The sequence below is a fragment of the Schistocerca piceifrons genome, chromosome 2 (assembly GCF_021461385.2).
Source record: "Schistocerca piceifrons isolate TAMUIC-IGC-003096 chromosome 2, iqSchPice1.1, whole genome shotgun sequence".
NCBI lineage: Eukaryota > Metazoa > Arthropoda > Insecta > Orthoptera > Acrididae > Schistocerca > Schistocerca piceifrons.
This window is the reverse complement of record NC_060139.1, coordinates 343,242,081-343,259,986: the sequence shown is the minus strand read 5'-3', so window position 1 is coordinate 343,259,986 and position 17,906 is coordinate 343,242,081. Positions and strand designations below refer to the sequence as shown.

Here is a 17,906-nt window from a genome sequence, read left to right as displayed (position 1 = left end):
TTCCAAGTGGCTGACTGTTGTAAAAGGGGCTGACGCTGTTGTTGGATTTTACTTGTGTCTAATTGATCACAAGCAAAACACCCATACTCATTTGCATTATATTGTTCAGTTATCTTTACTGTTGGCAAGGTGTACCAAGTTGTACACCATGCACATGATACTGTAATATTTTGGTGTAGAAATTGCTTTTCTGTATTCAGAATGTTCTCTCTTTCTTGTCTCGTGAAGGACAAGCTTAGTTCTTACCTATAATAAGTATTTTCATAGCTCTTTTTATACATTATCAAGATGAAAGAACATTCCCAAATAGACCTGTGATAGAATGAACAGGAAACATGCCAGTTGGATATATGAAAAACCAGGTTCATAAATGCGTAATTATTGAGCACGATAAATAAAAGATTTGAGAATGATTGTTTTTCAGCTATTGCCTTGATACTCTAACAAACAGTTTGTAAATACGTTTAGAAAATACCTGTATAAATTAAAGGTATAAAAATATTTTATTAAAAGATTTGGTCTAGTGTGCAGAGTGCACGAGAGAATTTGTGCCCTATAAGTAGGGGACAGGAAATTTTCACAATAACACTAATTGGCAGTTTTTAACAAAGTAACATGAAGTTGCCTGAGATTTACTGAATGTTAAAACTGTATTTTGACTTCTAATTTCTGTAAGGCCGGGGCTCATGTGTAATCTTAAACTGACACCTCTATTTCCACACAATGAACTTCAATGTGACAACAAAAATAGCACGGAATTTGGCAAAAATGGACCACCAAATCTGGCAAAAAGTAACAACAAATATTTAAAAAAAACACTGAGTGTGTCAAAAAGTAGCATTGATCTTAGCCAAAAAAAAGACATTTGGCAAGAAAAATCACCTTATTTGACAAAAACATTGCACTGTGTTTGGCAGAAAATGATACCAAACTGTAAAAAATACATCAAATTTGGCAATAATAATGAATGTGACAAAAGTATTAACTAATTTGGAAAAAAAAGGATCTTGAGAAAAATAACATTAAATTGGCCGTGAAATAAAACAATGTTGTCCTTTCTCTACCTGCAAGGCACCAAGTTTGTTAAGTCTTTTCTTTAGAATTGAGCTGCTGCTTTTCTTAAAAAAGTGTTGTTTTGCCTTGTGTTACATTGTGATTTTTAGTTGAATTTAAATCTCATTTAATGAATGTATAGTTATTTGTGTTTAATTTTATTCATCTGTATATGATCCCAAATTTTGAATTACTCTATGCATCTAAATGGCTGATACAAATTTATACTTTGTCGTTCAGTATATCTTACAGTTTCAATGTTTTTTTAATTCATAAGAAATGTTGTAGTTGGTTATATTATGTTTAGATAACTGGGAATTTTGCAGTGGTTTTCCTCTAGTTTTATACTTAATATATGTGTGTGTATAAAGTTGATTTTATCAAAATACTTATTTACTCAACAGGTGAACCTCTGCCATATGAAATAGGTCGCCACATGAAATGGAAATTGAGCACTATAACACCATTGGTTGTTAGGCGAACTCTAGTAAATTCTGGATTCAGACTTGTGAGAAGTGAGTTTAGTAGAGGTGTGCATGAACCATAACACATTTTTCTAACATTTAAAATCGTTTCAAATTTCTGTGCACACTAATAACTTTACTAACATGGTTTATTGTCTACCCCAACCAAGCAAAGTTTGTGCCTTTAGATACAGGCACCATTGTACAGTAGGGAAAAGAGCGAAACAGAGTTAATTACGTATCTGAGGCAAGTGGGATATGGAATACTAAGCATAATTTAAATAGTTTTATTTGTTTTTGCTCTCTGGAGGGGGAATACAAAAGAAAAAAGAAACCCAGTACAAATAGTGCACCCAAAATGTGCCCTTGTAATTCTTGGTACAGACTTTGCTTGGTCAGGCTATATTTGCCTGTAACTTAATCCAACATGGGAAAGTCAAATCAAATGTTGTAATATTAAACTTTAAGAGTTGGTGTGTGTATACTGGGTTTAGTATGACGCTTGATGTACAAGAACGTAGAAATCTTAAAATACTTTTGTGTAAATCATGTGTTACATGTAGGATGTATTTTGGTTCTTATATTTCAGAGCTATAAATATTGTTTTAGAGTTTTTGTAAGTGTTACGTGTTCTGTGTGATTGCTATGTCCTGTTAGGAAAACTCAACCATTTAAGGGGACTTGTACATGAATAACTGTCAAAAATTGATTTTTAATTCTTTTATTAAAAAATTCTCCGTAGTTTTCTGAATGAGAAAATGTTTACTTTCAAGAAAATGGACCACAGAAAGTACAAAAATTAGAGGAATTTAAAAGTGGCTGCATGCACCACGACATCCCAATGGCACACAGTCAGCTCTGTTAAAAATAAAATTTGCTGTCATTTGTTTCATTTTTATGACTTTTTAGTCCCTTAAGTTGGCTAGACTGTGAAAGCTTTACAGTTGCTTGTCTTTTGTTTATACAGAGAGTTTAGTCATTGTTGCTGTTGTTTTGGCGCAAATATTTTATTTACAGCAAAGTAACTGTGTGCGTGAGTTTCTTATTGTGTGAGCAAGTTTCTTATTCCTCTTGAAAGCAGGAGGAAGAATTAAGAAGTTCGGTGTTAAACAGTGTAAATTTTATGGAAATCAGTTCACCAAATGGATTACCTCTGCTAATACCATGATACCAGCTTCAACTACTCAATGTGCTTCAAAGCTAAAACTGAAATGTTTGGGCAATGGGCTTGTCAGTATTAATGCTGATAATATAGAGATGCCAACTATTGATTCAGACTGTGTTATTGTTGAGCTCCCTGCTGTATCTGAATTAATAAATAAAGCTTTGCAGTGTACGGAATTTGGCAATGGTAGTGTGAAGGTAGTTGAGGAGATACATGCTAGAAGAAGTTGTGCGTCAAAAACGGGCAGTGGTAAAGTCATTGATGTGGAATGTATTCTCAAGTACTGTCATGGCTATACTAGTGGAACTGAAAACCATAAATGTTTGATCAGATTTAGTGGTTATAGTGGAGGGATGGAATCTGAAGGTGTTGTGAAGCTATTTCACAGATCAGTAGGGAAATATGGTGTGATGTATAAGTCTTACCTAGGAGATCAAGACTCAAAAGGGTACCAAAATGTTTGTGTATGCAAACCTTATGTTAACACAAAAATTGAAAAAAAAAATGGAATGTGTTGGACAAGTCCAGAAAAGGAGAAACTTGAAGGGAAAGAAAATAGCTGATGGTAAGTGCAGCAGTGGACGTGGTAGGCTTACAGACGAAGGAATAGACAGGTTGCAGTATTATTATAGACAAGCCATAAGTCAAAATAAAAATGACCTTGAAGGAATGAAAAAGGCAGTATGGGCTACCTTCTTTCATAAATCCCCAACAGAGGACAACCTATGTCATGCACTCTGCCCACATTGCAGTGATTTATGGTGTGGCTACCAGAGGGTTGTTACGCAAGGTGAGAGCTACAACCATAAACATTCATTGCCATTTGCTATGATGGAAATTATAAAACTTATATATAGTGACACGAGATTATTAGAGGAATGTTTACATGGTAGGACTCAAAATCCTAGTGAAAGTTTCAACAATTGTGTCTGGGAACGGATACCAAAATCTGTTCTGGTAGGACCAAATACTTTGAAAATGGGTGTTGTAGAGGCTATTCAATGTTTCAATGAAGGTGCAGTGTCAAGGTTTAATGTTTTGTAACTGATGGGAATGCCTGTGGACTAAATATGTATAGAGCTTTAATAGCCATTGACCAGATGAGACTCTTCAAAGCAGAAAAATCAGTGCTGAAGCCACCAAAGAAGCAAGAATAAGAAGTGTGAAAAACTGAAGGGAGGAAGAACAATACCGGAAACAAGATGAATATGGACCTGGGATGCCTTAGTGCCATGCAAGTTAATAGAAAAAGTAACTTTTAACTTCCAAAAAGTTAAATTATTTCAGGTTCTGGTACACTTTGGCTGAAAACTATTAAAGATAGAGAGCTGAAATTTTTATACTGTCTTAAAATGTGCATAACTAACAAGTTGATTACTCTTGTGACTTTGCAAATACCGTATTTACTTGAATCTAAGCCGCACTTTTTTTCCGGTTTTTGTAATCCAAAAAACCGCCTGCGGCTTAGAATCGAGTGCAAAGTAAGCGGAAGTTCTGAAAAATGTTGGTAGGTGCCGCCACAAGAGCTTTTTACTCCGCCTCGAGTTTCAACCACTGCATTTTCATACATTATCCAACGAAACAACGAAGTAAATACAAATTCCGTATTTTTCATCTTCGAATGTAGCAGCATTTCAATGTACTACGAAAATCTGACTGGCAAGACTGTTGGGGTTTTTGTCAATATGGTTAACTCTGTTATGAATTTTTTCCTACCTGTGAGAAGAGATGGTTGCTAATAGGAACTTTTATGAATTGTGAATCACATGCAGTATTCTCTTCACCATAAGAATATAAACATTTTGCGATGTATTCTTTCATGTTTGCTGCTATGTCATTTAAATCCTATCAGCCTAATAAACTACGAAACTAGAGTGAGACAACAGCAAACGCGGAAGAATATACATATCATATCATGTTTATATTCGTATTATTCTTATGGCTAATAGTGATACAGTCAGAAATGAAGCACGGCAATTGACTAGATTTTTAAATCTAAGATGACTAATTTCTGTAATGTAATGTACTAAAGCGGCGTCTGCAAAGATTTTCAAACGGGGAAAAATTTTCGCTAAAGTCTCGTTCAGAACATCTTCTATCATACGCAGTCTATTATTTGGTTCTTGTTGATCATTATCAAAGAAAGCAGCAGTGTAGGTAACAACAAATAGCAGTCTCTTGCCGTTGTTTCGCTAATGAGACAATTCCTATCCTCCTTTTTTTTTTTTTTTTTTTTTTTTTTTTTTTTAAAAAGGGGCTGCGGTTGCGCGCAGAAAAGCAAGCCATGCCGCGAGCGGCGACAGGCCGTGAACATGCACTATCAGAATGCGACAAACAATGCAAGATACAGTACAGTAATGCATTTTCAGCTTAGAATGACGTTAACACCTATAACAAAGAAAATGGCACTTATCAGATCAAAGAAAAATAAGCAATCAATTCAAACCAGACGAAGCATGTGAAAATGGAAGGGTACCCGTATCAATACGGACGGAGCGCATAGCAATGGCTACCTTGTAAAGCTTAACTGCTAATCTTACAACTCGAACCAAACTACTGTAGTTGTATCGTCATTCATTCGACTTAAATTGTGTCTCATATTAAAATGGACCGACTTTGTATCGATTTGGAGGTGCGGCCTAAAACTTTTCTCTCCTCTTGAATATAGAGTCTCAAATTTCAGGTGCGGCTTAGATTCGGGAAATTTTTTTTTCCTTGATTTCGAGTTTCATTTTTCAGGTGCGGCTTAGATTCGAGTGCGGCTTAGATTTGAGTAAATACGGTAGAATGCTTTTTTGAAGAAAAACCCTGAATTCAGTTCCAAAATTTTTGATGATAATACTTAAAAAAATTTTGTACCGCAGTGTATGAGAGCACCATCTTTTCAATAGTCTGCTTTAAAGATAATAGTGTAACGAACTTGCAGAAAAAAAATAAACCGTCTACTTTGTATTTTGAGTAATGTGTACCTATGATGTACATAAATAATTAGCATGGTTTATTTCACTTGCAACAAAAAAATACAATTACAAAAAAGGGTGAGAGCTAAAGCTGTGGTTCATACATGAATATGTTCCCAACAGATGTCTTAAAAGATGGTAAGCATTATATGGGCTTACAAATCATATTCCTTGAGTTATGCTGTTTAGAAAACTGAAATTTTTTAAAGATTTCCTCTGGTATTCACGCTGATATATTTCTGCAAGGAAAACTGATAACATGGTGGGTCAAATCACAAACCAACACCGCTATTGTAAAATAAACGGCATTCCTGCGAACTGACTGCAGCACTATTTCTTTTGATCAGTTGTCTGTCATTTTCCTTTTGGGACTGGGGTTGTTGAAATTGGCTTTACATTGAGATTTCTGCTTATGATGTCGCAAATGAATGTAGGTAGTTTAAAATCTGATATGAGAAAACAAGTTTTAGGACTTGAGGTTAATAAGAGCAGTTACAAAGTTACAAGAGTATGATTGGGTGGAGCAGGGGGGACGGGCTTGTGTGGTTTTTACAGCATGTAGATTTGCCTACAGAAATAGTAAACGTAAATTACCCTTGAGCCATAAAAATAAAGTGGAATTTTTCAAATAGATGACAACTAGAGGTCTGCGCGGATAAGAAAACTGCAATCCGCATCCGCAAGGTCCTAATCCGCATCCGCAGCAATTAATCCGCAAGTTCCTTATCCGCATATATTTAAGTTTTGAATGAGTAATTAATAGTAATAGACAGTAGTACTTAGAATTATGGCATGTAATGACATAGTTATTGTTAGGTTGCCATTTCTGCGACAACTTAACTACTTTTGACTTCTTAAATCACAGGAAATGCTCTATACCTACTCTAAAGCAGACCATTCCAAACAGGAGAGCATTGGCGCTAAAGAGCACACACAGTAGCAGCTCGGATCTCGTGAAATTGGAAGCGCTATTTAAAAAACTAAAATTCAATGTAATAGTATTAAATGATGAAAATACGTGTATAGAAACAATTATATTTCGCTGCTCTTGTGCCAAGGCAGCTGAAAATGACGATGGTTTTAAACTGTTACTAGCACATTGCATCATTTACCGACAGTTTTTTGTACTCACTGCTTGGATGTGTCAAATTTTGAAGCCATTCATGTCAGCTGATGATTATATTATAGCTTATGCGTTCAGTCCTCGTCATTTCCAGGTGAAAATATTTACAATATTAGGCCTACACTGCAAAACGCTGGCGCACCTGTGAAAAAGTTAAACTGCCAGCAATAATTGACGTTGTCTGGAAGAAATAACTCGTCTTCCGAAGAGTGACTACAAAATCAGTGGTTATAGAAATTAGGAGTCCATTTAGCTTTAGCTAAAAATACGATTGAAATCTCAAACCTCACTTTTTGGCTGATTTATCTAATTAAGACCTAGCGATAAATGAAATGTCTGTTTCATTCTCAACCAAACAGTTTTTCACACTTTAAAACATCCTCAACATTGGTCTAAATTACTAAGACAAAATTTGCAGTAGATTTCGCAGTTAATACTTTCAATGTTAAAAAATAATTTGTTTTCAGAGTTTAATGGAACTGCAAACAATTTCAAGATGTCTATATAAAAACCACTGTCCCATAACTTCAAATGTTAGGCACTGTTCCCTGTTAAGCAATACCGAGTTACAGTTAAAACGTTCAATTTTGTTAAGAATTTCAGCCCTTATCTTTACTAATTGTCTGGTAAATTAAAAGACACATTATTATTTTGGATGATTTGAATATTTTGTATCGCAGTACAGCTTGTTGGTGGTCGTGAGCCGTAGTTTGAAGTCCAACTTGTAATTAATTACAAGGCCCGCCGTGCCACCGCTCCGACCGGGCTGTTTCACTGTTCACAAAGAGCGACAGTGCTCGGCGGCTGCAAATGTTACTGTAGTGCACGCTAAAATTTAGTTAGGCACTTATGGGATCATCATTACCTAGTTTAATAATATTGACGTGTTAGCTGTTGAATGTTCTTGTTGCGAAGAGTAAAAACTTAAAATTGAGCTCTTTAATATGAAAATTACAAAAAAACAAATTGCGTGTTAAATATTTCCTTCTTTTACCTAATGCTACTTAAATGTTCTTGTTGGGAATAGTAAAAATACTAACAATATGTCGAGGTAATTCTTTACTATAAATATTACAATAAAAACTCACAGGCTTCAGATTAAATATTTTCATCTTCTGCTTGCTTCTGATTCAAATTTTGTAAAAGAAAGATCAGATGAAAAAAAAAAATTGTAACTAATTCAGATAAGCCCAAAAATACAGTGAAGTAAGAAAAGCTGTACAAATACCTTTTTACTTTGTAAGATTACTATGCAGGAACATGATGTCATCTATCGTCTGTGGCTTCAAAGAGGTGCGTTGGCCCTGCATTATTTGTCCCGTAGTAGAGAAGCTTCTCTCAGATGGCGCGCTGGACGCTGGAATGCAGTGCACGAAGTATGAGAGTTTGGAAAGACGCAGATAGACGTTTTCACGTCCATGCCACCAAGCTATCAGGTTGATGCCTTCCGAAAATTGGACTTTATCATTAGTATATCTGAGAATTTCATCTGACGCAAATTCAGGATCTCTCGTCGATTCATCTTCTGAGGAATCTTCAAATTCATTAAAAAGTATGTCAGACCCCCCCCCCCTCTTTTTTGCAGGAATTCCACATGTTGTTTCCTCCTTATATTTTAACTGTGGACAATTTTTCGCTTCCTTTACAACTTCATCTTTTTCAGCACTGCTAAGAAATTTTAGGTTTTTATATTTTGGATTCAAAAAGTTGCAAGTTTATGGGTTACTGTTATGTCCCATTTGCTGATTAAAATAGATTTGGCTGTACTCTTTAAATCTATCAGAAATGGCCTGTCGCCATCATTTTTTTCAAGGAAGGAGAGAAGTTTTAACTTCCACAACACACATGAATAAAGCGTAGGGGTTTTGGAGGTCACAAGAAGCTATTTTAAATGGTGTCAGAAAGGTTATTATATCTTCAAACATCATTTTGTCTATAGAATCAATCAAATTATCGTGATTTTTCTCTGACAAAATTGACAGAACTTCAAACCATTGTGAATTAATATACTCAAACATATCCAATTTACTGTTCCATTGTGTGTCTATATCTCCTTTCAATGACTTCTGAAGGCAATTCTGAGGACCAGATCTTTTAAAGAAAGTTGTGATAGCTCGACAGGAATTTATTAGTCGCTGCACGTCACTCTTCTCATTATTCGCGTCTCCTCGAGTCGTGTGCTCCAGCACAGTATTAAGAATGTGTGCTGAGCACGAGAGCCTCTTGTATTGGCGAAGTGCTGCCACAATATTTGGACCTCTATCCGTAACAAACACGATGTTATTCACAGCACTGAATAAATCGAACGACCGTAGTATCTTAATTAATTCAAGTTTAATGTTTTCTCCTGTTTCTTTAATTTCACTTTCAAAATTTCAGGTGCACAATACTCGATCCTCAAGTTTCACTTCTTCATAATTTGTGCAGTCACTCCAATATAGTTTATTTTACGGTACGAATCAGTCCATAAATCGACAGTTAGTGCTCCACTTATATCTCTGAATATATTCTTCACTTCTGCGGAGACAGTTTCTCGCAGACGATCGGCCGTTTCCTTCAAGTTTCTGGATATGGTGGTTAGATGAGGTAGCAGTTCCTTAGCACTCACTGCACCGTACTTGGCCCCCACATCAATAAGAAACTGCGCCGTCTCAAGAAACCCAGATCCACACGCAAGTACGAATGGTAAAATGTCTTTGCTGACAAGATTGATAAGCTTTTCTGTTGCGGCTGTCTTCAAATTTGGCGGAACTTCTGAAACTTTCACGTCTCTCTTGGTATTTAAATCAGTAATTATGCTACTTTGTCCAGCCTCACATGAATGTTTTAGTAAATTTGAAGTTCCACTTTTGTGTCCAGAGTAGGAATATACTTTTGTACATGCAAAACAAGCCACTATATCTTCTATCTTTTCGTTGCCATCAAATATGTATCCGAATTTTTTCTAAATTGACGATTTCAATTTGTTTTCCGTCACTAATGTAAAATCACCTTTTTTCACCTTACACGAAATTGTATCCATCAATATGGTGTTTATTTGAAGAAAGAACCCTCACTGATATTTGCTACGATGCACGTTGTCACTCGGTCACTACAAAGCGCTAACTGAATGCAGCGGAAAATTGCAACGGGCACCTGTGTGGTAGACAGTGGGCAGGTTTGCCACCCAGAGAGCACTTCACAGGCCACACAAAAGACACGGTCGCGGAAACGGATTAGGCGCAGGTCTCTTGGGTACAGCTACGTCGGTCGCAGCCAGGGGCTGAGGACAACGGACATCCACTCTACCCGGGCCCTTCAAGATTCCAAGAATGTCAACAGACTTGAAGTTTTCAACACATTGCAACATACGTACTGGGCAGATGACTTGCTCATTATCCACAGATGACCTGCGGATATCCGCGCCGGTCACGATTTTATCCGCTAAGTTCTCAGTCTTACCCGTCATGTGCTAAATGAATTGATACCTCACACAAGACAATTTGGCTTTAAAAAGAAAACAATGTGTTGAAAGGTGGAAGTTTTACAAATCATTAAAGTAAGTGAAAGAGTCATTCAGCAGTGACTTCGATGTTTATTCCAATCTCCTAAGTCATACAAAATGCTGTAAGAAGCTAATAAAAAATAAAATAAATTCCAAATCAGTAAGGTTTTCACTAAATTATAAGAAAATGTGGTATGATAATGGATATCTATTTAGACATCTTACTCTGCAAATTAACAGAAAAAGATATTGCTATGCCACTCAAAAATTTGTCTTTAGAATTTAGTAAACAGTCTCAAGTGTCCATATGGATTTAAATTGCATGCTTTGTAAGTAATTAAGAATAGTTTTTGGGAATAAGGTGATGAAATGACTGCATAGATATTGTGATTTTGGCTAAGTTCAGCATGAAGAATAAATTCAATGAACAACACTTCTCTGAAGGGTGGTTTTGTTAATTTAGGCTAACATATTTTGATTGCTTGTAAGATCAAATTTATGAATCATATTCTGTTTCTTGTTCCACTTCTGCAAGATTAGGCTGTAGATGTTGCTAAGTATGCAAGTTGCAGTGATAGACCTGGTAATGTTGTTTTACATGTATTGGATGAAGTGATTAGCCAGCTAATTTCGGATTGAAAAAGAATTACCCTATTCAGTATTGCTGGCAGTCAGTATTTTTTAAAAACAATTAGGATTTTTGCAGGAACTGCTGGCATAAAAGATGTTTACACCATTTGTAGCAGATCCAGATCGTAAAATATAGTCCATTTCAGACTCTCTTCATTATTACAGAAGTGTATAAGACATAACTTTCACGGGAATTGAATGTCATTTTTTGATTATTGGTATAAACTAAAATTTCTGTCAGTTTTTAATTTGATAATTTCCTAATGTTAACTGGATTAAAAGTTTGGCACTAATTAATTGGTGCATGGGCCAGATGTTGTTAATTTTGCTATTATTCAGTAACTTAGTTGCCAACACCTTAAAATTCTGTAGGTAAATAAGATATGTAGGATTAAAAGATAGTGAGTGAACAGAAAGGAGCATGCCCGCAGTCTCTAATGATTTCGCTGTTGACAAAGTGTTAAACACTAGTCTTCTTTCCTTTCATTTTGACTTTGCTCACAAGCCAAATGAAGATGTTGGATAACATTTGGGACAAGTCAACATAAAGTTAATAAATTGGAAAATGTAATTGAGCAAACACACTGTTTATTCCAAATATCCCAGCAGACAATCATCTTCAATAAGTAATACATTAGAGATTCTAAAAAAACTTGTTAAAGGAATGCTTGGTTACCTACTGATAAGAGTTCATGATTTATGAAGGAGTAAGTTAAAAATGTGTATAGTTTTGTGCCATTTTTGATAAGAATTTGCCTGATGTATCATTTTCCTTATAACCATCTATTAAAGATGATGATTCTCTTATTGATAAGACCTCAAAAGATGTCTGCAACACACTCGTGCAAGTAGAATGTGTTTTCACAGGAAAATTTTCCACTATTTATTGGGCTGTATAGTTTAAGAACGTATACACAGTTCAGATCAAATTTTCTAAGCTAACATTTATATATGTAAACTGAACCCACATCAGTGACATTTTGTTAATTGTGGTGTCAAACGTTCTGGCAGAATGTAAATTATTTAGTAGTAAAGGTAATAACTTACTGATTTTAGAGACATTGAGTTGAGACTCAGTGCCTCTGTTACTTAGTGAGCTGTTATCATTATGGCAATTCATGTTCATGAACCTATAGTATTTCCTGTAAACTTGTCCATACTGTATGTGTGAAAAATTTCATTGAGCATTGGTATTTGTACTCTACAAACAACAGGGACACACATTGTACAGTTGTCATTAGTCCCCTCTTGTATTCCACTCATGATTAGTATGTGGAAACAATAGCTTGTTACAAATCTACTACATAATTTTACACTTAGAATTTCATATAGTGTGCATATGAAGTGCATTCGAATAAGATATCTTCGTATCGAAGTGCATCTTTTCAATATTCTGGGAAATAGAATTAAATCTATCTTTTACTTTTCATTTCGGAAAAATTGTTTACACACACAGTATATTTCAGCATATTAATGTTTCATTTGGCTTCTATGACAAGGAGCTGTTTATTTTTGAGAAAGATTATTCTACTTGTAATATCTTTGGAGAATATGTGAAAAACATCTATTGAAATTTCTGTGTTGAAGGGAAAATGTTATTTTGTATTGGTTTTTGAAGCTTAGTATTGTGCCTGGAAAGCTCATTGTTGGCAGTAGAAAGTAAAACTTATGAACAATAGAAATTGTGCAATCTCGAATTATACAAATACTATAATGTAATGGAGTTGTTATGAAGCAACATTGGCAAAAGTATACTGCAATGGAAGTGCTTCTTCACAGGCAAAATTGATTTTCAAATTTACTTTAGGCGGGACATTTCAGTCTTATTAAGTTTGTCTAAAAGCATGGTACACCAGGATCTTTCACTAGAATGCTGTGATGTGAATCTTTGTTTTCACAGCACAGTGGCTAACTCAGTAGATCTTTTTCTTCCAACTAATACTTTTGCCATGTACCTTCGAAACTACAGCACTCATATCTGCCCTTTTGAGTCAAAAGGCCACGCCATTTCGCATGTGGTCAAAAATACACAAGAGCCAGAGATATTGTTTGGTGACAAAGAACTTTATATTTGCTGAAAATGTGATTATACGCTCAGTCCACGCTAAGATAGTGGTGTGACATCTTTGCAAGTCGATCAAAGGAAGTACTGGATACCATGTTTCGTCCAGGCTGAAAATGCTATCTCTATTAATAAAATTCTTTGTCAAATTAATTTCCACTAATTGACTTGCTTCACAAAACTCCAAAATGAACTAGAGTATAATTTGAGTTTGGTCATACAGCAAACAATGACCAGCATCAATGTAGAGCTCTGCCACACTCAGTTATTGGTCTGTAAGAGCTAGGTTTAACTTCAGTGCTTATGTGGTATTTTATGAATATAGGATATGGTAAACCTCAGCATTGTGCACCATCATATCATTGTTGATGGAACAAAAAATGCTGCTGTCTTTGGTGCAATTGAAAGATCGCTTTAACTTTGTGCCCGCTGAGGTTATGACATTATTTTCAAATACTAATACTAATACTTCATTTTATCACTTCATTTTCATGACTCTTAAATTATATATATATATATATATATATATATATATATATATATATATATATATATATATATATATATATATAAAAAGAAAGATGATGAAACTTACCAAACAAAAGCGCTGGCAGGTCGATAGACACACAAACAAACACAAACATACACACAAAATTCTAGCTTTCGCAACCAATGGTTGCCTCGTCAGGAAAGAGGGAAGGAGAAGGAAAGACAAAAGGATATGGGTTTTAAGGGAGAGGGTAAGGAGTCATTCCAATCCCGGGAGCGGAAAGACTTACCTTAGGGGGAAAAAAGGACAGGTATACACTCGCACACACACACATATCCATCCACACATACACAGACACAAGCAGACATTTGTAAAGGCAAAGAGTTTGGGCAGAGATGTCAGTCGGGGCAGATGTACAGAGGCAAAGATGAAGTTGAAAGACAGGTGAGGTATGAGCGGCAGCAAATTGAAGTTAGAAATTAGCGGAGATTGAGGCCTGGCGGATAGCGAGAAGAAAGGATATGCTGAAGGGCAAGTTCCCATCTCCGGTGTTCTGACAGGTTGGTGTTAGTGGGAAGTATCCAGATAACCCGGACGGTGTAACACTGTGCCAAGATGTGCTGGCCGTGCACCAAGGCATGTTTAGCCACAGGGTGATCCTCATTACCAACAAACACTGTCTGCCTGTGTCCATTCATGCGAATGGACAGTTTGTTGCTGGTCATTCCCACATAGAACGCTTCACAGTGTAGGCAGGTCAGTTGGTAAATCACGTGGGTGCTTTCACACGTGGCTCTGCCTTTGATCGTGTACACCTTCCGGGTTACAGGACTGGAATAGGTGGTGGTGGGAGGGTGCATGGGACAGGTTTTACACCGGGGGCGGCTACAGGGGTAGGAGCCAGAGGGTAGGGAAGGTGGTTTGGGGATTTCATAGGGATGAACTAAGAGGTTGCGAAGGTTAGGTGGATGGCGGAAAGACACTCTTGGTGGAGTGGGGACACACACACACACACACACACACACACACACACAAGCAGACATATTTAAAGACAAAGAGTTTGGGCAGAGATGTCAGTCGAGGCGGAAGTGCAGAGGCAAAGATGATGTTGAATGACAGGTGAGGTGTGAGTGGCGGCAACTTGAAATTAGCGGAGATTGAGGCCTGGTGGGTAACGGGAAGAGAGGATATATTGAAGAGCAAGTTCCCCGGGGAAAATCGCCCGCATTCTGAAGAAACACCGGGTCGGAACTGTGTTTTGTCCTCCAAATAAAACTCGTGCACTGGTGGGGAGCGCCAAAGATGACCTCGGTTTGAGGAAGGCCGGCGTGTACCAGATTCCGTGTCAATGTGGCAAGTCGTATATTGGTCAGACGATGCGTACCGTCGAGGATCGATGCCGTGAACACCAGACACACACTCGACTGATGTATCCGAGCAAGTCGGCGGTCGCTGAACATTGTTTGTCGGAAAATCACGCCATGGAGTATGACCGCACGAGGATTCTGGTACAGATGTCGAGATACTGGGACAGTGTTGTTAGAGAGGCCATCGAAATTCGCACCAATGACGACCTCATAAACCGTGACTGTGGCTCTAATCTTAGCAAGGCTTGGGAACCAGCGATCGGGTTAATCAAGAGTAAATCGAGCAAACGTATAGTTGTGACGACCACGGCGGACAGAGCCATCACACCGATGTCATCTCAGACGCCGTCGCAATCTGTTCTACCGCGCGACCGTGGCGCGGGGCGCGGACGGCGGAGGGAGCGCGCCGCGGGTAGAGGGTATTTAAATCGGCCGCCGCCGCGACCAAACCCAGTTCCCTCTGAGCAGCCATACCGTACGGATCTCCGTGCGGGCACGTTCACAGGAGCTCAGTCCGTCAGTTCACCTGATGATGGCGACATGTATGATCGCCGAAATATTGTGCCCGTTGGACACCGTAGACCGGCAGCATACCCGTGGATATTTTGATCATCAAATACGCCGGGAGAAACTCAAGAATCACACGTTTGAGGTGCATTCAAGTTCTAAGGCCTCTGATTTTTTTTTCTAATCAACTACTCACCCGAAATCGATGAAACTGGCGTTACTTCTCGATGTAATCACCCTGCAGATGTACACATTTTTCACAACACTGACGCCATGATTCCATGGCAGCGGCGAAGGCTTCTTTAGGAGTCTGTTTTGACCACTGGAAAATCGCTGAGGCAATAGTAGCACGGCTGGTGAATGTGCGGCCACGGAGAGTGTCTTTCATTGTTGGAAAAAGCCAAAAGTCACTAGGAGCCAGGTCAGGTGAGTAGGGAGCATGAGGAATAACTTAAAAGTTGTTATCACGAAGAAACTGTTGCGTAACGTTAGCTCGATGTGCGGGTGCATTGTCTTGGTGAAACAGCACACGCGCAGCCCTTCCCGGACGTTTTTGTTGCAGTGCAGGAAGGAATTTGTTCTTTAAAACATTTTCGTAGGATGCACCTGTTACCGTAGTGCCCTTTGGAATGCAATGGGTAAGGATTACGCCCTCGTTGTCCCAGAACATGGACACCATCATTTTTTCAGCACTGGCGGTTACCCGAAATTTTTTTGGTGGCGGTGAATCTGCGTGCTTCCATTGAGCTGACTGGCGCTTTGCTTCTGGATTGAAAAATGGCATCCATGTCTCATCCATTGTCACAATCAATGAAAAGAAAGTCCCATTCATGCTGTCATTGCGCGTCAACATTGCTTGGCAACATGCCACACAGGCAGCCATGTGGTCGTCCGTCAGCATTCGTGGCACCCACCTGGATGACACTTTTCGCATTTTCAGGTCGTCATGCAGGATTGTGTGCACAGAACCCACAGAAATGCCAACTCTGGAGGCGATTTGTTCAACAGTCATTCGGCGATCCCCCAAAACAATTCTCTCCACTTTCTCGATCATGTCGTCTGACCGGCTTGTGCGAGCCCGAGGTTGTTTCGGTTTATTGTCACATGATGTTCTGCCTTCATTAAACTGTCGCACCCACGAACGCACTTTCGACACATCCATAACTCCGTCACCACATATCTCCTTCAACTGTCGATGAATTTAAATTGGTTTCACACCACGCAAATTCAGAAAACGAATGATTGCACGCTGTTAAAGTAAGGAAAATGTCGCCATTTTAAGTATTTAAAACAGTTCTCATTCTCGCTGCTGACGGTAAAATTCCATCTGCCGTACGGTGCTGCCATATCTGGGACGTATTGACAATGAATGTGGCCTCATTTTAAAACAATGCGCATGTTTCTATCTCTTTCCAGTCCGGAGAAAAATAATCGGAGGCCTTAGAACTTGAATGCACCTCGTAAATGCAAAGAAGTTGGGCAGAGATGCCAGTCGAGGTGGAAGTACAGAGCAAAAGATGTTGTTGAATGACAGGTGAGGTACGAGCGGTGGCAACTTGAAATTAGCGGAGGTTGAATCCTGGTGGGTAATGGGAAGAGAGAATATATTGAAGGGAAAGTTCCCATCTCCGGAGTTCGGATAGGTTGGTGTCTGTGGGAAGTATACAGATAACCCGGACGGTGAAACACTGTGCCAAGATGTGCTGGCCGTGCACCAAGGCATGTTTAGCCATAGGGTGATCCTCATTACCAACAAACACTGTCTGCCTGTGTCCGTTCATGCGAATGGACAGTTTGTTGATGGTCATTCCCACCTAGAAAGCTTCACAGTGTAGGCATGTCAGCTGGTAAATCATGTGGGTGCTTTCACATGTGGCTCTGCCTTTGATCATGTACACCTTCCGGGTTACAGGACTGGAGTAGGTGGTGGTGGTGGTGCATGGGACAGGTTTTACACCGGGGCGGTTACAAGGGTAGGAGCCAGAGGGTAGGGAAGGTGGTTTGGTGATTTCATAGGGATGAACCAAGAGGTTACGAAGGTTAGGTGGACGGCGGAAAGACACTCTTGGTGGAGTGGGGAGGATTTCATGAAGAATGGATCTCATTTCAGGGCAGGATTTGAGGAAGTCGTATCCCTGCTGGAGAGCCACATCCAGAGTCTGATCCAGTCCCGGAAAGTGATAGGATACTGTGAAGGAAATGGGTCATAAGTATAGTTACGTTGGTACACACTCAATTGTAAGCAAACGTATGATTGGGATAGAGGCACGTACATTCTAAGTACTGTCATTCCCCATGGCCCGGGTAAAAAGAATTGTGGTTAAAATGCATTTATTCATCTGAGAAAGGAAGTAATCGGACTTCATAATTAAATGAAAAGAAAGATTTCAGGTTCTGAATGTCATGGCAGATATTACCTAAATATTGAAATTGTCCTTGGCGGCCATGAAGGGAAAGAGATGAACACATTCATGTGTCTCCGTTGTTGAGCTGAGCTGTCGTGAGGATCATTGCCTCCATCTAAATTCTCCATACAAAATTAAAATATATTAATCTTCTAGAGTTACAGGAGCTGGGACCCATGGTATCGTTAATGAGAAA

At 38.4% G+C, this 17,906-nt stretch overlaps 1 protein-coding gene across 5 annotated transcripts in view; it reads left to right on the top strand.

Annotated features, from left to right (window-relative positions):
- LOC124777532 (tubulin monoglutamylase TTLL4-like) overlaps nucleotides 1–17,906 on the top strand; it is a 228,551-nt gene that overhangs the window by 48,471 nt on the left and 162,174 nt on the right. For all 5 annotated transcript variants that reach the window (XR_007015746.1, XM_047252981.1, XM_047252983.1 and 2 more), the window contains exon 7: nucleotides 1,458–1,568. Coding sequence is in view for 4 of the 5 variants with exons in the window: in XM_047252981.1 (XP_047108937.1) it covers nucleotides 1,458–1,568 (111 nt within the window). In the remaining variant the exon portion in view is untranslated. The remainder of the gene's footprint in view (nucleotides 1–1,457; nucleotides 1,569–17,906) is intronic.